The sequence below is a fragment of the Eptatretus burgeri genome, chromosome 9, assembly GCF_056783735.1.
Source record: "Eptatretus burgeri isolate ZD-2024b chromosome 9, Ebu_testis_v1, whole genome shotgun sequence".
NCBI classification, from domain to species: Eukaryota; Metazoa; Chordata; class Myxini; order Myxiniformes; family Myxinidae; genus Eptatretus; species Eptatretus burgeri.
In genome coordinates, this window is record NC_140969.1 from 12,196,314 (window position 1) to 12,218,471 (window position 22,158).

The 22,158-nt window shown below is 48.3% G+C and overlaps 1 protein-coding gene across 6 annotated transcripts in view; it reads right to left on the reverse strand.

Annotated features, from left to right (window-relative positions):
• The window catches only part of DOCK4 (dedicator of cytokinesis 4), a 289,016-nt gene that overhangs the window by 189,915 nt on the left and 76,943 nt on the right, over nucleotides 1-22,158 (reverse strand). For all 6 annotated transcript variants that reach the window (XM_085894107.1, XM_085894106.1, XM_085894104.1 and 3 more), the window contains exons 6-7: nucleotides 9,755-9,903; nucleotides 8,494-8,578 (exon numbers count right to left, since the gene is read on the reverse strand). In XM_085894107.1, the coding sequence (XP_085750233.1) occupies nucleotides 8,494-8,578; nucleotides 9,755-9,903 (234 nt within the window). The remainder of the gene's footprint in view (nucleotides 1-8,493; nucleotides 8,579-9,754; nucleotides 9,904-22,158) is intronic.

Below are 22,158 nucleotides of genomic sequence, written 5' to 3' on the forward strand. Positions count from 1 at the left end.
GATGTCATTAAGACTGAAGAGCAATTAGCTGATGAATTACATAAACCAATATTCACAAAGTTTCAGAGAAGGAAAGTTTATTCCAAGGAAGTAGATTATATCTGGTCTGCTGATTTGATTGAACTCAATAATGATAAGGGGTACAAGTATGCTTTAACCGTTATTGATTTGAGGAGTAGATATGTGTGGGTTGTCCCTTTAAAAAACAAAACAGGTAATACTCTTATGTTAGCTTTTCAACAGATATTTAATAAAAGTAAGAGAAAACCTAAAAAATTGTGGACTGATGAGGGTAGAGAGTTTTATAACAAGACATTTATGAATTTTCTAAAAAATAACAGTATTACATTATACAGTACCTTTAATGAAGGGAAGGCAGTTGTTGTTGAACGTTTTAATCGTACCTTAAAAGAGAGACTATATAAAAAATTCACACAACTCGGTTCACAACAATGGTTATCTTTTATTCAGGATATTGTGGATAAGTATAATGACACGATTCACACGTCAACGAATATGAAGCCATCAGAAACATTTACAAAATTAAAATATGAAAAAGAGATTAATGTCAGAAAACCTAAGTTCAAAGTTGGTGATATCGTAAGAATATATAGGTGGAAATCTCATTTTGAAAAGGGTTTTACTGAACGATGGACGAAAGAACTTATTAAAATTGTTGATGTAATAGATACGGTTCCTTGGACTTATAAGATATATGATTTGGAAGGGGAAGAGATTTTAGGTTCATTTTATTCACAGGAATTACAAAAGACAAAGATAAATTGAAATTTTTTGACTCCGCCCCTTTTTGACTCCACCCACACAAGCCCCACCCACACAAACCCCACACAAACCCACCACACACAAGCAGCCCACAAGCTCCAATAAATTGAAATTTTTTGACTCCGCCCCTTTTTGACTCCACCCACACAAGCCCCACCCACATAAACCCCACACAAACCCCACCACACACAAACCCCACACAAGCTCCACACAAGCTCCACACAAGCTCCACACAAGCTCCACACACACAAGCTCCACCCATATTCACATAATTAGTGATTAGTTAATTAGTTCCCCCACACACAACATGTTTATTTAATTAAAAAATTATCCACCCATCCACACAAGCTCCACTCATCCACCCATCCACCCATCTCTCCACCCATCCATTGATCCACACAAACCTCATCCACATTCGCCCCTGCCCACATAAACCCTGCCCACATCAACCCCTCCCACATAAGTCCTGTCTACACAAGCTCCACACAAAAACTCCACACACATAAACCCTGTCCACATAAACCCCTCCCACACAAGCTCCACCCACATAAACCCCGCACACACAAGACCCACCGAAGCCCCGCCCACATAAGCCGCACCCACATAAACCCCTCCCACACAGGCCCCACCCACATAAGCCCCGCCCACACACGCCCCGCCCACACAAGCTCCACCGAAGCCCCGCCCACATAAACCCCTCCCACACAAGCCCCACCCACACAAGCCCCACCCACACCCCGCCCACACAAGCCCCACCAAAGCCCCGCCCACACAAGCCCCTCCCACACAAGCCCCACCCCCCTCATCCCCCCTGTGCGCCCCCCACCTTTGACCCACCACCTCCCTCATCCCACCCCCCCCACCCTTCCCCACACACACACATGGGGAGGGGAGGGATGGGATGAGGGGGTGATGGGTCATTGGGGGGGGGGCGCACCTACCCTCCCTTCATGTTTTGATCCTCTTCTTGTAATTCAGAATCAAGTAATTGTATACAAAACAAATATAATTTATTAATATTGAAAATATTAAATATTCATTTGCGAGAATGTATAATCTTTCCCAGCAATCTTCTCCAGATGTCTTGTGATTTCGAAACTCAGACACCATATTCTGTTTTGAAACAAAAAGTGGATAATAATTACATGGTAATATGAGTAAGCCTCGTTGACCACTGAATTAACACACCAGGAGGCCGACTCAGCCTGTCATCCTTTCAAGGTCAATAAAATTAATTCCAGTGTACTGACAAAACCGCGTTCAAACTAATAATGCAACCAACATTAGACGACATTCTAAAGAGAGAGTGATATTAATAATAATTCAGAAATATTTACCTCCAGAAAATCATGTGTTGTACAAGATTGCTTCAACAGCTGATGTTGTGCGATAGTGCTGAAAAAAAAAAAAAAAAAAAAGTCAAGGGTATAGATGAAGAGACAGACAGACAGGGAAAGCAACACACACCCACACACGCACACACACACACACACACACACACACACACACACACACACACACACACATAGACACACATAGACACACGCACACACGCACACACACACACACACACACACATAGACACACATAGACACACGTGTCTCACCATTGGTTTAATTCATTCGAGATCAGAGACCGGTCATTATAAATCATTGATCTCTTCAATAAGAGCAGAGAGAGGTAGGTAGGAAGACAGACACACCCACACGTGTCTCACCATTGGTTTAATTCCTTCGAGATGATAGGACGTGATAAGACTTCGTGCCACTCATTGAAAATGTCTTTCAATTCTCTTCTAAAATCATTGATCTCTTCAATAAGAGTATTAATTTCATGAACCACGTCGTGATACGTAAACTCAATTTCTTCCAATGCCCTGTCAGGGAAAAAAATATATATATATATCAGAATTATCATGATTTAATTAATAATCATTTGCTTCATCGTTCAAAGAGAAAACCAAACAAACTTACCAACTCTGTAGTAAGCTTTTGCCTTCATCGGAAGAGAGATCATCCATGTCTCAGTTGTAAAAATGAAAATCCTGTCTGGCAGAAACTTTGTCTGGTGAATCACTTATAAGGCTTACAATGAGAAAATTCCCGAAACATTGGGTGCGGCCACAGGAAATGACAGCTTGGAAAATAACTGGGCGATTGTATGAATCATTTACAAAACATACTTAAAATGGTTTCGATTCAAATGTTTTCAGTTCGTGTTCTGAGATAAAATATAAACACGAGACCTTGTCTCACAGAATAGTTCCTATTTTTTCACAGCATGACTGTCTAAAACCACACAGCACGACCGTGTCAAAAACACTTCCTCATTTTCACGGCATGAACCGAAAACATTTGAAACAAAACTTTTTTATGGCGTGGTTTATACACAAAAATGATTTGCAACTCGGACGGTGGTCAGATGAGATCATTAAGAGAAGTTTATCATTTCGTAATGGCACAAAAGGGGTATCTTAAAAAATATAAAGATTCAAATGTTTTGTTTGTCAATATTTTAGATGGGGATTATTGTGCAAAGAAAATTAAACTATTGAAGGAATTTGAGAATGAACAAATCTTTATAGGTTCAATGAGTGAGCTGTTCAACCCCCAGGTTAAAGGGGAGACAAATAAATATACCTTGGGATAGCCTGGTTATATATATACAAAGCCTGGTGTTGGCTTAGTGGTTAGGGTGGCGGCTTGGGATCCCAGTGTCCCGAGTTCGAATCCCGCTCAGCTGCTGAATTAACACCAGGGGGTTGACTCAGCCTGTCATCCTTCCGAGGTCGGCGAAATGAGTACCAGTATACTGGTCCCGGTGTATGCCCCGGTTAGAATAGGTGTACCATATCCCTGTGTTGTAAGAGGCGTCCAGGAAGGGCATCCGACCATAAAACATTGCCTCACAAAAAGCCAAACCCCTGCACAGCAGGGAAAAACGGATAAAAAGGGGGTTTATTTTTAGGGGAAAAAAAAGGGAATCGCTGAAAATCCCCCATTCATTTACATGGGGAAAAGTGAGCCAGAATCAGTATTCTTACCCTACTTACATATGTACATGATGAACAAACACTTGTCGAAAATACAATCAAAGTCGAAAAATACTGTTGCGAATTCGCGCCCGCCGGCGTGCGATCAGCCGCTCGACCACCGGAACGGACAATTCAGTCGTGATCCTCTCGGAACAACGCCGGGAGCTAGTCACGGGTGGGGGTTTAACCTCACCACGATCATGCCAATTGCCCAACCGCGCAGGATAGGGTTGCTCGCCAAATTTGATCTACCTAAGTACCTGCGCGAATGGTCGACCGGGCGATCGTACCACGCCACAGGCCGACTCCGGACACGAACCGCTTAAGCGGTCCGTTCCGTGCTACAGTGATAAGCGAGCGGTGTTATCGTCGGCCTTGACGGTTCCGATTAATTACCGGGATGTTGCACCCACTACGAACCCCTTACATGAAGCAGGATGGAGAGTCAAACAAAGGAAAGGACGCAGCGAAACGGGGAACAAGTTCACACAAGCACGTTTAATTCACACAGACCAGCACGGAAGGCACGTATTTACAGTCACAATAATCAAACTGCACATATAAAGCAAAAGAAGAGTTAAAACCGAATACACGTACACACGGCAACACTTAAACAGTTCTACTTCACGGATGGCGCCAACACACATTTACACAAAAGCAAAGGAAAAAAGAAAGGAAGTCGCGACTTCCCTTTTGTGGCTGGCGACTCCCTCTCCCGCGACCGTCAGCGTGGTCGCGCCTGGCCCCAACCTCTCTCGCGGCCGGTGAACCCTCTCCGGCACTCCCCGTCCAGACGCGCAGGTCCACCTCACGACTGGCGCTGCCGCGTCTCCCGTCCGTGCCTTCGTGACAGGGCCGCTCGCCAAGCCGCGGGCGCAGGACCTCTTCTCTCGAAAACCAGACTCTCGTACCAACTCGACCAACCCTCGCCCAACCAACCAACCAAAGACCAACTCTCGACAAAAACCAACCAACAAGGTCCGTCCTGTCCGCCTTTTGGAGCGTGGGGCTCTGCCCTTCGTTCCGCCCCGTTTTCGGCTCCACCTTCCTTCGAGAAGGTTCCCGAAAAGGGGCGTGCCCTCACGCTCTCCCTCCACCCCTCCCCGTGCGGGGGCCGGGGGAGTCAGTTTTTGGCTCTGAGCCAGAGAATTATTCCCCCAAAAAGAGGCCCCCACCTTTTCTCACCTTTGACCCCCGGCTCGGATCGCACCTCCCCCACCGAGCGCGGAGAACTCAAACGGGAGAAACAGGCGGGAAAACCCGCGCATCCTCACAGTTCCTTCCTTGGCGCCTTTGTTTGCCGTTCGGAAGCGGACGTTGTGGCGAAGATGTGATAGCGTAGATGGTGGAGGTGGCGTGGTTGTAGTGTGGTTGGCGCTGTGATGGGGATGGCATGGTTGTTGAGATGCTGTTTGTTTGAAATAAAAGATAGAACAGAAAAATAGCTAACTGGAGTATCGCAGCCCGAATGGATCACATAAATTCCCTCGATACAATGGGTTTGGGCTAACTACACATGGACCTTTGGAAATATCTCACCTGAGGGCCCTTTATGGTGTAATGCGAATTTCCACAACCGTAACAATACCATTGCAAATACACCATCAGATAGAAAGTATAACGCAATACGAGTTCCCTTTCAAGAAACTTCAACACAACAGGTCATTAGGTGTGTCTGTGTGCCGTCCATTCATCCTCCAAGGAACGGCACACACACACACACACACACACACACACACACACACACACACACACACACACACACACACACACACACACACACACACACACACACACACACACACACACACACACACACACACACACACATCACCCTGCCTGTGAAACACCGGAACGACAGTTTATAGCTGGGTCGGGATTCAAACCCATGTGAGACAGCTTAAAGTGGAGTGAGCATTCCTCCAAACCATCCGACCAGACCCTTTTAATACACAAGTAAATACAACTAGTAAGCTTTATCCATTTACAAGCCAAAACATTATACTTTTGTTGTGAATGTCCTTCGCAAGTGCTTTTTTAGATCCTCATGGAGGATCTCCAAGTCGTACTCATGTTGTTGGTCTTGCAGACTTTTTTGTTTCACAGCCCACAGTTTTCATCGAAACTTCCTGAAACTTGGCATATATATGTAAAAATACCCTGCGCAGACAGTAACCATCTCCGATTTTGAAAATTCCTCCCAGAAAAAAGTTATGACGTCAAAATATCTCCGCTAATGAAAATCGCCTCAAAAATTATCTCCGAAACGAGGCAAGCTTTTTGAATTCTGTTTGCGGGAATCGAACCGGGCATTAGCAGAGATGAATTACCGCACACATGATACATCACTATGACGTCATATCAATTTTTATGACGTCATTCCTATTTTTTGACATTTTTTGTTTCACAACCCAGAGTTTTTGTCGGATCTTCATGAAACTTTCCATGTATATGCAGAAAGCCCACGCACAGGCAGTAACCATCTCCGATTTTGGAAATTCTTCCTAGAAAAAAAGTTGACGTCATAATATCGCCGCTAATGGAAATCGCCTATACCATTATCTCCGAAACTAGGCAAGCTGTTTGAATTTTGTTTGCAGGAATCAAGCTGGGCATTAGCAGAGATAATTTATCGCAAACCTGATACATCAGAATGACGTCATATTCGTTTTTATGACGTCATCATTTAGAGGACGAGGATCTTAGCTCATTCGAGCTTGTTGAACACGAATCTGTTACGGTAGTACAGACGATGACGAGCGTTTAATTATATATCATCATCACTTTTCACTACAATGCCAGGGGTATAAACTAGTCTGGACACAGACGTCAGGCCCCATCCCAATGGGAATCAAACTCAGAAGACAGAAATTGTAATATATATATATATATATATATATATATATATATATATATATATATATATATATATATATATATATATATATATATATATATATATATATATATATATATTCTCTTCTCCTAATAAGCCTGGTGTTGGCGCAGTGGTTAGGGCAGCGGCTTGGAATCCAAAAGGTCCTGAGTTCAAGCCCCGTTGGGCCACTGAATTAATACACCAGGGGGTTGACTCAGCCTGCCATCCTTCCGAGGTCGGCGAAATGAGTACCAGTATACTGGGCCGGTGTATACCCCGGTTAAAATAGGTGTACCATATCCCTGTGTCGTAAGAGGCGACCAGGGTTGCGTCAGGAATGGCATCCGGCATAAAACATGCGCCAAATCACTATGCGGATCATATGGATGATCCGCTGTGGCGACCCCTAACGGGAGCAGCCGAAAGAAGAAGAAGAGAAGATATATATATATATATATATATATATATATATATATATATATATATATATATATATATATATATATATATATATATATATATACACATATATAGACATATATAGACATATATAGACATATATAGACATATATATGTATATATATATATATATATATATATATATATATAGACATATATACATATAGACATATATACATATAGACATATATATACATAGACATGTATGTATATATATATATATATATATATATATATATGTATATATATATATATATATATATATATATATATATATATTCGGATACAGCCTATGGCTGCATCATTATCGGTGGGTACTGTTGTGCCGCTGATGCAGTGCCCCCGTAACCAGTAAGATGGTACTCATTTCACCTACCTCGGAAGGATGGCAGGCCGAATCGACCCACCTGGTGTTAATTCAATGGGTGAACAGGGGTTGAACTCAATACCCTGAGATCTTAAGCCAGCTACCCCAACCGTAAAGCCAACACCAGGCTTATAGAAATTGTATAAAACGCCATAAAGATGACTTCTTTACGATTACTCTTGTTAAATTTAGATTAAAGTAAAAAATAATGCTCTGGCACGGAGCTGAAAGCGCAAACAGAGAAGCTCTCCGCAACCCTGACTCATTCACACGAGTCAGCACATCAATTACACAAGCACAACTCAAAGATCCCAGGATGTTGTTGCTGCTTAGCATGAGACTCACTGCAATCATTATTCCAAAAAAAAACAAAAAAAAAACAAACAAACAAAAAAAACAACCCATCTCTCAGCAAGACGTGTTAACAACGGTGTCCATCTTCTCTGAAAAACGGCCGATTGTCTCAGCCATATGTTCCCAAACGCTGAGCTCGTAAGGGGGCTGAAAATTGGCGATTCAAAACCACGACGCAGATCTCAACGAATGCCACGTTCTCCATGGTCCATGGGCAACATAAACGAGTGAAATTTGTCACATGTCAGCAGGACGCCTGCTTTATTCGAACCGCTTCCTTAATATACCTTTAAACCAATACCTGTAATGCATCAAAACAAATATCTCGCAGTCAAACTTTTCATCACTTAACAAAAACGGAACATCACCATTTCACGCTCAATTTCTCATGGGTCTCGAGAGAGTTTGCAGATGACGGTGCCGCGAAACCAATGCTCGATAACAAGAACGTGTCTCACACACACACACACACACACACACACACACACACACACACACACACACACACACACACACACACACACACACACACACACACACACACACACACACACACACACACACACACACACACAATGCAAACTGTGCCAAGATGTGCCCACGGAGCCCGATTCGTACCAGCTTATAGAGTTCCGTGACGCTGATCTGGTCAGGGTCAACCATCTCGTAGTCACTTCGAGGAACCAAATCCAACCCCAACTGCCTGTGTGGACGACACGCGGTGTCTCAGGTCATTCTTGTGGACACGTACCAGAAGTACAAACTTTTTACCACTCGCGTCCGCGCAGAAAACGTACAACGTGAATGTACAACGATGCACAAGATTCCCGTCATCTTTTCACCACAAAAGTCTCCATCTCGAAGAACTTGCATTCCAAGGCGGTTCTTTTATTTCATTGGAGTTTTCAAAACCTTCAAAGGTTATTTCACACAATGCGTAATTCTTTTGTTCCTACGATTGGTCATCTCTGACAAAAAAAAAAAAATATGTTCAATATGAACACCATGTGATAACGTCAGCTTGTACACCTCCCTCGATTCACAACAGACACCAGTGTGGTGTAGCCATGCCCACGGGGAGGGGCATGATGATGATGCATGATGGGCGTGATGGTGGAGGAGTGGCCGTGGGGTTCGGCGAGGGATATGAGGTGTGCACGCCGTCTGAGGCGTCGTAGTAATTCTGGAGTCGGCCGGCTCGTGAGTGTACCGCGTACGGAATAAAGGAGAGCCGCGGGCACAGTACGCCCGCGCTCACACTCGTGCAACACAGCCCGGCTCGACTGTTCCTCCGCTTCGTGTCTGCCTGCTAAGTATCTCCCAGTACAGTACAGTACAACCAGGAGTTGGTGAATTGTCAAGTTCTCATTGGTCACACCACGTAAATCACCAACAATCCTTCAGTCTACAATTCTTCTACCTTCTCATACAATGTCAGAATCACTTTGGAGCTTTTATAGGACATCAACTCCAATAATTCATGGATGACATTTGAAGCCAAAACAGAAGGCGTCACAGTGAGATTTTACACCCGCAGTCAAGAGACCCCAATTGGACGTTTGATCAGTCAGGGACGTGGTTGGCATATTAATGGAATAAAGAGCTGAAGAAAAGGATAGAATGCGGAGATAAAAGGTAAGAACATTTCTTTAGTCACTTTGCAGAAAGAGACAAATAAGAGGCCACGTCGGATGCCCTTTCCCCTCGAGTAAAATTTGCACGTTCTTTGGATTTTAGAGATAAGGATACACAAAACTGAACCCACAATTTAAACCGGAGAGTCATGCACACAATGGCTATCAGCATACATCCCTCTTTGTCTGCCAACACCAGACTTTTGACATTACGGGCACACCCTTTCCCCCCTTCCCAGCCTCACTCGTTTCCCCAATCCAGACGCGCCGTCGCATGACGCTTTGCATCGCGCAGCTGGTCGGCTGTTAGTTGTCCGGCCAAGATCTGCCGTCGCATGTCAAAGAGCTCTTGCATGACGTGTCGGAGACGGTGGAACAGATCCCCTCGGCTCTGCTGCAAAGAAGACCATACCACAAATCATATATATGTGTATATATATATATATATATATATATATATTTTTTTTTTCTTCCAAAAAGACATTTAAGAACAAAAATCAACTCGCTCTCTTTGTCGAGCTACATTTAAGATGCCCTTCCACCCCCCACTCACCACTTTCTCCCATAATTTATCTTTTAGCATTGTGATTGCAATGATTACTTCATCAACTCGAGAGTTCATAGAGCATGTTACGCCGTGTATATAATTCAATTTTAACAAAACGATGATTTTAAAGGTAGTTCAAAAAACACAACAACAACAACAACAACAACAACAAAAAATCCCAGAAGTTTGCCGTTATTGAAGCAGTCTTATAGACCACAATTATAGGATATCTCAAAAAGTTGTGGACGGACTTGGACAAAAATTGGTGGAACAGATTGGGCGTGTGACAAGGACAATTTGATTCGATTTTAGTGAAGATCTGGATACGAGAATCGTTTTAATTTGTTTTTTTTTTTTAAGTGATTCTTCAGCATTGAGAGACGGGGCCCAAAGCGATATATATCGCATGACATTTCAAAAGGTTGTGGAAGAGCGATGACAAAACGAGGTGCATGAGTTGTGTCGGTGACAAGAACAAGCTGACTAGAGTTTGGTTAAGGTTCGGATGTAGATCCAGCCTGTTCGTCTTTCGGCTGCTCCCGTTAGGGGTTACCACAGCTGATCATCCGTTATGATCCGCATACTGATTTGGCACAGGTTTTACGCCGGATGCCCTTCCTGACGCAACCCTGGTCACCTCGTACGACACAGGGATAAGGATTGGGTTTCGCCATGATTCCAGGCTGCCCTACCCCCTCTCATAGCGCAGCCCAGTGCAGAGCTCCCGTCATCAAGCGATCCTCCAACCCAAGCCTCCAACTCCAACCCAAACTCACACAAAACAAACTGTTCAGCCTGGTGGAGGTACATGCTCAACGGAATGCCACTCTAGTTTAAGATGTATTCATCATTCAATCCTGGAGCATTCCAAACATGCTCTTTGGTAATCTTGTCCTGGTGCAAACAGATCTTTTCTTTCATACAGTGACTGTAACCACGTAGCCTAAACTAGAAGGGCACTCGGTGGAGCGCATACCTCCACCAAGCAATGCCTGATCCACGAGAACATATCGGGCCCAATACATTTTTGAAATATCATGCCATACAGAACTATATCGTTTTTGGCCCGAATCTCTCAATGGAGACGAATCACTGAAAATTTAAATAACCCTCGTATCCAGATTCAGATTCGGATCTTCACAAAATCAAATCAATTTGACCTTGACACACACACACACACACACACACACACACACACACACACACACACACACACACACACACACACACACACACACACACACACACACACACACACACACACACACACGTCCACCAAGTTTTATCCAAATCCGTCCACAACTTTTTGAGATCTCGTGCTTGATATCGGTTTAGCCCGATCTCTCAATGGTGAAGCATCACATAAAAAAAATTATCAGATCCGGATCCGGATTTGGATCTTTACCAAAAATCGAACCAATTCGGTATTTCCACACACTCCCAACATGTCCACCAAGTTTCGTCCAAATCCGTCCATAACTTTTTGAGATATCGTGTTATTTATCGTTTTTGGCCCGATCTCTCGATGGTGGGTGAAGAATCACTTAAATTGATTCTCGTTGATGGATCCGGATTCACCAAAATCTAGTCAGTTCGTCCACGTCACACACCAAACCTGTTCACAAATTTTTATCCGGATCTGTCCAGAGTTTTTTGAGATATCCTGGACACAAACAAACAAACAATGACAAACAAACAGACAGACAGAAAGGGGTGAAAACATAACCTCCTTCACCTTCGGTACTGGAGGTAAATATTGAATGGCACCATACCATGTCAATCACTAAACACCCATAACTGAAAAAAAAAAAAAATATATATATATATATATATATATATACATATACATATACATCAGTGAAATGCACAGGTAAGGGCTAAACCACATATTACTTTGCAAGAGAAAGGGAGCAGGATGAAGATTGAGAAAAAGGGAAGGGAAATATATATGTATATATATATATATATATATATATATATATATATATATATATATATATATATATATATATATATATAATATTGCGAATTCGCGCCCGCCGGCGTGCGATCGGCCACGTGACTCGAATCGCGGCACATCGCCCACCGGACGGATAATTCAATCGTGACCCCCTCGGACCAACGCCGGGAGCCAGTCACGGGTGGGGGTTTAACCTCACCACGATCGTGCCAATTGCCCACCCACGCAGGATAGGGTTGTTCGCCAAATTTGATCGACCTAAGTACCTGCGCGAATGGTCGACCGGGCAATCGCACCACGCCACAGGCCGACTCCGTACACGAACCGCTTAAGCGGTCCGTTCCGTGCTACAGTGATAACCGAGCGGTGTTATCGTCGGCCTCGACGGTTCCGATTAACTATCGGGCATATTAAGCCCACTACGAACCCTTTACGTGAAGCAGGATGGGGGGTCAATTAAAAGGAAGGAGACGAAGTGAAACGGGAAAACAGTTCAACACAATGCACATTTATTCCGCGGCACACGGAAAGCACGTATATACAGCCACAATAATCAAAATGCACATATAAAGCGAAAGCAAGAGTTAAATCGAATACGCGAACACACGGCAACACTTATACAGTTTTACTTTACAAGACACGGCGCCACAAGATTCATAGAAAAAAAACAAAAGAAAAGGCCACCCTCAAAGACAAGGGGGCAGACGGGGCCTGTGGGCCTTAATGACGTGGGACTTGGCAGACCGAACGAGTCCCACGAGACCGTTGCAGGTTACCTGCACCCTCGCGGTGCGATGGTGGGCGAGCTCTCTCCGGCGCTCCTTGTACGAACGCGTAGGTCTGCGCGACACAGCTGGCAGAGCGGTGCCTCCATTCCACGTCCCCTTCGCGACGTCCGGACTCTCCACCGACTGCAAGCTCCAACGAGCGGGTCGCTCTACGGACCGCTTCTCCAAGACCCAGACGGGCAGAAGACCATGAACCACCGACTGACACTGACACTCTCACCGACCGCCCTGACCTGACTTCCTCTGACCTGACTTCCTCTGAGCGGCGCCTCCGTGCGCCCTTTTATTTCCCCGGCACCCTGCCCCTCCGTTCGCGGCACGCGGGGGGGGGGGGGGTGGGGGGGGGAAATTCCATGAGAGAAATCGGGGTGGGAGTTGAGTTCCAACCGTCATTCTTGTTTACCAGGGAAATCGGGGTGGGAGTTGAGTTCCAACCGTCATTCTTGTTTACCAGGGAAATCGGGGTGGGAGTTGTTGTTGTTTCCCTTTTGTGTTCGTGGAGATGTTGACGGTTGCTGACGGAGTGGTGAGGATGGCGTGATTGTTGAGAGGCAGGTGTGGTTGTGGTTGTTGTGAAGCGCCGTTGTGGTTGGTGGTTGTTGTGTGATGGCGGTTGAGACGTGGTTGGTTCAAAATAAAGATAGAACAGAAAAACGGCTATCTCAAAGCGTCGCAGCCCAAATGAATCACATAAATTCCCTCGAGACAACGGATTTGGGGCCAACTACTCATGTACTTAGAGATATCTCACCTACGGACCCTTCATGGTGTAATGCGAATTTCCACAGCCGCAACAATATATATATATATATATATACACACACACACACACACACACACACACACACACACAGTATGCTTACACATTGAAATCAACAATGAACTGTGCTTCCCCATTGTCTCCAGTTGCTCACCTGCATTTGATTTTTCATTTATAAAAAAATATGTATTTTTTCATTTAAGGATGCTTTCCGAGGGTTCTGTGATTTTTCCCGGTGTATCGGCTTTGATGTCGGTTGGCACACAAACATGACAGCTTTCTATGTCACCCACAAGGTCCTGATCTTTAATTATTTATCAGTCAGTGAGTCAGTCAATGGTTAGAATGAGCTATATATATATATATATATATATATATATATATATATATATATATATATATATATATATATATATATATATATATATATATATATATTGTTGCGAATTCGCGCCCGCCGGCGTGCGAACGGCCACTTGACTCGAATCGCGGCACGTCGCCCACCGCACGGACAATTCTGTCGTGACCCTCTCGGACTAACGCCGGGAGCTAGTCACAGGTGAGCCTTTCGGCCTCACCACGATTGTGCCAAACGGCCACCCGCGTGGGATAGGGTTGTTCGCCAAACTCGACCTACCTAAGTACCCACGCGGAGGGTAGACCGAGCGATCGCACCTCGCCGCAGGTCGACCCCGGACACGGGCCGCTTAAGCGACCTGTTCCGTACTATCGGGATAACCGAGCGGTGTTATCGTCGGCCTCGACGGTTCCGATTAATTATCGGGCGTATTAAGCCCACTACCAACCCTTTACGTGAAGCAAGATGGAGATTCAATTAAAGAAAAGACGAAGCGAAACGGGAAAACAGTTCAACATGATGCACATTTATTCCGCGGCACACGGAAGCACACATATACAATTAAAACAATTATGCACAAAAAGCAGATGTAACAAAAGAAACAATGATGCAGAGATACTACCGAATAAGACCGACACACGGCAACACTTAACAGTTTTACTTCACCAGACTGGCGCCACAAACACACGTTTACACAGAAACAAAAGAAAAGGGCCACCCTCAAAGACAAGGGGGCAGATGGGGCCTGTGGGGCAATATTTGCGTGGGACCTGAAAGAGCGGTCAGGTCCGCGAGACCGGGTGGGTCCTACCCGAGTCTTTGTGATGAGCCGCAAATGTGGCAGCGCGGCGGTGCTCCGACTTCGTGCTCCTTCGCGGGTTTCGTTGGCACTGCTTGGAGTGGGGTGGGAACAGGGCCCCCTTTTCGCACTATCACAGCGCGGGGGAAAAAGGGGGGGGGAATTGTTGATGCTCTGGGGAAAGTACAGCTGGCTTGCTTGGGTCCCGTGACAAGCGATTCCACCGCGACCTCGTCGCCGACCGCCGTCTTCCTTGCCTCGGACCCGAACTCCTCGGTCTCTTCCCCCAATTCTCCTCAGCCGACTGCCGAAAATCACCGGGACGCCCTCTCCTCCCGACTCCACTCCGCGCTCCAAACTGACTCTGCCCAAAACTCTCTCCGCTCTTCTGCCACTCTCCGCTCTTCCAAGGCCGACTCTGCTTTTTCTGCCACTCTCCGCTCTTCCAAAACTGACTCGACCTCAAAACTCTCCGCTTTTCTGCCACTCTCCGCTCTTCCAAAACCGACTCTGCCCAAAACTCTCTCCGCTCTTCTGCCACTCTCCGCTCTTCCAAGGCCGACTCTCCACTCTTCCAAGGCCGACTCTGCCCAAACCGACTCTGCCCAGATTCGCCTTGCGCTCGGCGCTTTATAGGCCGGCAGGAGAACCCATATGCAAATTTCTGGATCAGAACGAGCTCGGGGGCGGAGCCACGCTCGCCCATTCGACGGAGAAAAAGGGGCGTGAATCTCCCCTGATCCTAGAATTTGCATATCTCGATTCCACACAGACGCGCCTGGAGGCGGGGCCAAACCGCCCCGCGCTTGCTGATTGGACAGATCAGAAGTGGGCGTGTATCATTCCTGATCCGAATTCTCCTCGGAAAGGCCGCACTTTGCACTCGCGGTTCGGCGCGCGTCCCGTACGAGGCCAGGACAGCCTGACGCTCGGCGTTCACAAGTGGTGCGGGAATGGCCGCAGAAGGAGAGGTGAAGGTGGTGGAGGGTTTATTGTGGTGGTTTATGGCCATGGCAACGTTTGGAATGGCGGTGATGCGATGTTTGCAGGAGCGAGTTGTGAAGGTAAAGGTCATGGCTGTTGGCGTTGTTGTTGTTGTGAAGCGGCGTTGTGGTTGGTGGTTGTTGTGTGATGGCGGTTGAGACGTGGTTGGTTCAAAATAAAGATAGAACAGAAAAACGGCTATCTCAAAGCGTCGCAGCCCGAATGAATCACATTTATTCCCTCTAAACAACGGGTTTGGGGCTAACTCCACATATACTTTCAGAGATATCTCACCTACGGGACCTGAATGGTGGTTTGTGAATTTCCACAACCACAACAATATATATATATATATATATATATATATATATATATATATATATATATATATATATATATATATATATATATATATATATATATATATATATATATATATATATATATATATATATATATTGTTGCGGTCTTCGCGCCCGCCGGCGTGCGAACGGCCACGTAACTCGAATCGCGGCACGTCGCCCACCGGACGGACAATCCAGTCGTGACCCTCTCGGACTAACGCCGGGAACCAGTCACGGGTGGACCTTTCGGTCTCACCGCGATCGAGCCAATCAGCCCCCGCGTGGGATAGGGTTGCTCGCCAAATTCGAACTACCTAAGTACCCACGCGGAGGGTAGACCGGGCGATCGCACCTCGCCGCAGGTCGACTTCGGACACGGGCCACTTAAGCGACCCGTTCCGTACTATCAGAATAACCGAGCGGTGTTATCGTCGACCTCGACGGTTCGATTAATTATCGGGCGTATTCAGCCCACTACCAACCCTTTACGTGAAGCAAGATGGGGATTCAATGGAGGAAAAGACGAAGCGAAGCGGGAAACAGTTCAACAATAAAGCACATTTATTCGCGGCACACGGGAAGCACACAAATACAATTCCACCAAATGCACACAAAAAAAGAAAACACAATTCCATTTACACAAAAAGCAAACATAAAAGTGAAAACACAGTGCAGAGCTAATACCGACTACCGAGCACACGGCAACACTTATACAATTCTACTTCACAGACGGCGCCGACAACACATACCCAAAACCAAGGAAAAGAAATCCCCCAAGAATGGGGCAGGCCTGAGGCCGAGACCGGGTCGGGCCTACCCGTCTGGTGATGAGACGCGGAGCGGCGATGGCCCCGCAACCCGCGGGCCTCGTGGACAGTGCCTGGCAGGGGGTGGGAACGGGGCCCCCTTGGTCGCACTATCTCAGCGCGGGGGGAAACAGGAGGGGGTTGCTGATGCTCGGGGTATAGAGGATCTTTATTATATGCGACGAGCGTCTCCACCTCGGCCAGGTCGCGCTGTCGGCCTCCTTCGGGTGCAGCTTCCTGCACGACGCGAGCACCCCCTCGTCTGGTGTCGCCGCCTTTCCACCGCTCCGTCCCCTCCGTTCCGACTCCAACGCACACGACGAGCAGCTCCACCGCCCGCGAAGTCTTGACCCTCTGCTTCCGACTCTCCTCTTCTTGACTCTCCGACCCGTTCTTGTTTGCGACTCTCTGGTGACACCTTTGCGACTCTCCTCTTCTTGACTCTCCGACCCGTTCTGACTCCTCGTTCTCGTTCTGCTGACTCCCTCGTTCCGACTCCTCGTTCTCGTTCTGCTGACTCTCTCGTTCCGACTCCTCGTTCTCGTTCTGCTGACTCTCCGACCGACTCTGACTGACGAACACGGTCCTTTTATCCCCCCGTAACTTCGCCTTTGACCCCCTCCCTTTGACCTTTCACCTCGCTCCCCATTGGCCCGAGAAAAAGTGGGCGTGAAGGCTTTTTGATCCACAAATTTGCATATATCGATCGTTCTGGAGGCGGGGCCAAATCGCCCCTCGCTCACCGATTGGACGGCAAAAAGTGGGCGTGTGTCGTTTTTGATCCGTTTTTGAAGCAGAAAATCCGTGGTTTTGTACACGCTGTTCGACGCGCGTTCTGCATGAGTCCAACACCGGTACCCACAGCGGGGCAAGAACGGTGGCGATGCTACGGTGGCGAGGTGTGACGGGAAGGTCGTGGCGGTTGTGGTGAAGCGGTGGTTGTGGTTGGTGGTTGATGTTGTGGTTGTGATCATGGCGGTTGGTCCAAAATAAAGATAGTGAAAGAAAAACGGCTATCCTGAAGAGTCGCAGCTCGCATAAATGACATGTATTCCCACTAGACAACGGGTTTGGGCCTAACTACACATGCACTTACCGAGATACCTCACCTAAGGGACCTGAATGGTGGTTTGCGAATCTGGTAACCACAACACTACCCCCTTCCCTTTTTACAGACTCGTCCCGAGTCGTCAAATTTTCGTGTGCCATCATGTGTAGTTTTCCCCTAGTACATTTTACCTACGGATCCCTGAGTGCGACATTCATGGTATTCGTGTCCCCAAAATAAATAACCTGAGGGCTGCGTAACTCCCTAAACAAACTCACTCACACGGACGACTTAAATAAAATTGCCGGCGCTAAGACATACATGCCGGGGGCGCACTCATATGTACAGTACATCTTAACCTTAACTTACAAATTTTACACTAAACCATGGCCCAGGATCATTGAACTCTGCAAAGAAAAGCAGTTAGCAGGGAGCCAGGCTGCCCACATGCAGTCTCTGACTCAAACAATGCAGGTGACAGGGAACGTGGCTGGCTGCTCACACGCAGTCCAAGGCCTTCCCTTTTGAACTGAACTCAGTGAACCACAACGGTGCATGGGCTGCACAACGCAGTCTCCGTGCCAGCTCAAGTGGCACACGCAATGAGCACAACGAATGGATGCATGAACACAAACACGGTGCACGGGCCGCCACTGCAGGCCCGTGTTGTAGCTGCCAACAGGGCAGTTCTCGCAGCTTGCAAACTGTTGCCTTGCGGATCCTGGCGCACATGGAAATGAACAGGGGGGGCAAAGCAAAAATTGAACGGGGCTGGTGAACGTGGGCAGTGGGCATGGCATGGCAAAGGTGAGCAGGCAAACACAGCCCGCAGAAGAAGGCCGCTGCAGGCAAACATAGCGGGCAGATGAACTGGCCGGCACAGGCCTCGAAGAAAAACACGGCCAGCCGATGGAGTTGGCTAGCCTTTGCCGTTCAGTGGAGGTTGGTGGAGGGAGTGCGGTGGTGCTGGCCACTTGGAAGGCGGGCTCGGACCTACCTACCTGTCTCCCTCCCACCTATCGCCTTTGCCTGTCACTGTACATACCCACTCCCTTAATTTGTCAAACCCCAATTTAGCCCCAACTTATTTTTTTATTGTTTTTATTTTTACTTCCCCACTATAAATCGTCCCCTAACCCCCTTTATCGTCCTTGTTCGGCTAACCTATCCTGTCACCTAGCCTACTCCCAACCCCTACGTTCCCTTCCCGGAGGGGAACAAGGGAGAGCTAACGTCCTGTGTCGAGGCCCAACTCAAGCCTCAGAATGGCCTCCCCAGAGTTCGGCGATCTTAACACCAAGTGGGTCCAGCGGCCCACAACGACAGCGAGGGGATGGATGGTGCGGAGGGGTACATCTCCTAATCTACCCTAACCATTAACTCTTAAACTACCCCGGGGCTTTCAACAAGCGCCTCTCGCTTAAACTATTGGTTCTATAAACCCAGATTCCCGTCGCCTGTGTTGGTGTCCTTACAATTTCGGGCCTCGCCCCCCAATTTTCTCTCCGTGCCCTCACACGGTCTCCTGGCTGGGACACGTGGCTCCCTTTGGCAGGCACGACCCTCTGCCGATTCTCCCGCTATGGCACCCCCGGGCACTACACTGCCTCCGAGCCTACCAGCTCCCTAACACCGGGGAGTGCCCCCCATGGCACCTCCCCTGAAACGCACACGTGGCAGGCCGGCCTCCCGGGCCCCTTTCCGAGGGTCACCCGTGCCCACAACACTGCCCACGCGGCTAATGGCGCCCCCGCCCCCGCACCAAGCAGGCGCACCCGTGCCCACTACTCTATCCCGGCCCCCCATGGGCCCATGGCCTACCGCGGCCGACTAGCCTGGTGCCCGGGGTACCCACTCAGCGATACTCACCTTTCGCAGCCACGCTCCCAAGCCCGTCAACAGGGCTCCTGCACCCCTCCAAATGGGTTTCGAGCCTACACTCCCACCAACAACAAAACGACCTCCATTTTTCAATTTGACTAACCCAGCTAACTCACTTTACTCTGACCCCGGGGTCCCTTGGGCGGGAGTCACTCCTCCCCCCAATCACTCATCGCACCATGCATTCCCCATTCGCTCCACTCACACAGACCCGCTGGCCTCACTCACTCACCAAGCACATGCTTCCAATCCACTCACCAACAACTCTTCAACACACACACCGCTGAACTCTGCCATCCTTCTAACTACATCCCCTAACTAACTCGTGCTCCCACGTCGTCCCTTAAACTACAGCACGTTCCTTTTAACACTACGTAGCTAAGCTACGTCCCCACTACACATTCACTGCCTGTCACTGTCTCAAATGTCATTTTATTTCCCAACCTAAATCTGGCTACAATCCCTCTACCTAATCCATTCCACGGACTCCATGAGGACTTACCCCTGCCCCATGGAGTCGGTCTAACTAAGCTAACCCTTCCCCCTAACTAGTTTCCATCCTGTGCCCCGGTAAGGGGGTCTTTCACCCCTTGCCCAGGAATCCTGTACACCCGAAAGTGAGGCTTGCCTTTTTTTTTTTCCATGCGCAGCACCTGCGCGGCAACTCAGAGCTCGCGCACTTTGCACCTGCCCGTGACGTCATGCAGCTGCACGTGTTCCTCGTCCCTCCTTGGACGGTGCCATCCGGCAGATATACCCCTCCTGCCGGATTCCAACCCCACGTGCAGCCATGACGTCACCGTGCGCAGAAAAAAACACAAGCCCCACGTCTCGAGGGGTTCCCCACGCGAACACATGTGCTTTGCCCGTTGGAGCTTAACACACACGATCGCGTGGAGAACCCGTCCGGTCCAAATCCGTTTACCTGCCTAAACTTTGTCCGTCCGCGGGATCGGCAAATCCACCGCGTGCGTTTCCGGACCGGGACTTCACTCTCGCAAGCGAGCACGTGGTGGTCTCGTGCGTTGCACAGCACGGACCGCGTGCTCACTGCTGGGTGAACCCGGCACGGTCCACGAAACAACTACAGCCGCTACTCGGCTTTCTTTCCTCTGTCGCCGTCTCCGTCTCCATTCCACACACGCATACCTGCGTGTCACGACGCACACAGTCCACTCCATCACATTCACACCGGGAGACGCGGCTGCGTGCTCCCGCATGCCAACCGACATCTCCCTCACATACCGCTCTCTCACACACACGGTCTCCCTTGCACACAGCGACCTTGCACACGGCCGTTCACTCACGCACGGTGCCTCACCACTCACACAAACCATACTACTTACACACGCGGGGGCACTCACCCGCGGTGCCTCATCCACACTCCGTGCCTCACTCACACACGCGGGGGAACTCACGCGCGGTGCCTCACTCATACACACGGCGACACTCACACACGCGGTCTCTTCCACACACGGTGCCTCACCCACACACGCGGGGGCACTAACCCGCGGTGCCTCACTCACACTCCGTGCCTCATCCACACACGCGAGGGCACTCACCCGCGGTGCCTCATTCACACACATGCGACACACACACGCGGTCTCTTCCACACACGGTGCCTCACCCACACACGCGGGGGAACTCACCCGCGGTGCCTGATCCACACACCGTCCCTCACTCACACACGCGGGGGAACTCAACCGCGGTGCCTCGTCCACACACGGCGTGCTGGGAAGCACGCACTCTGGCACCATCGCCACCACACCACTCACACACGGGGACGCACTCACACCTTGCACCACACACACAGGGACAACCACACTGGGGATTCGTGTCCCCACAAGGGTCTCCGGGGCCTCTATACCCCCCAAGCTCTCCGTGCACCCGTCCACAGCACTCGCCTCCTCAACCTCGCAAAACACGACCGAACTCACCTGGTCGTGACTCGCCTCAAGGGGGCATACTCCCTCCCCTCGTTCCTGGAGGAGGCCACCCAGGTGCTCGCACTGGGTCCCTACACGCTCCGCGAGCTCAACCTCACTATCATCCACTACCTCCGTGTGTGTGTGTGCGTCACTTACCCCGTCTTCCTCGTGTAGTCTCTCCTCTATGGTTCCCTTCCCGGCTACCGTCACTGCCAACTCTTCACCCTTTACCTCCCTTGTCTCAACTATTATTTCCTTTGTCACGGCCTTCATGCCCGCCTGCAGGCATCGGCCCATGTTCTGCGTCTCACCCCGCAGCTTTTTCATTTTTGTTTCCATTCCGTTCATTTTTGTATCCATCTTTTCGTTTATTTGTTGTGTATTGCCTTTCATTTCGTTTTTCATTTGCTGTGTATTCGCATCCATCGTCGTTTTCACTTCATTCA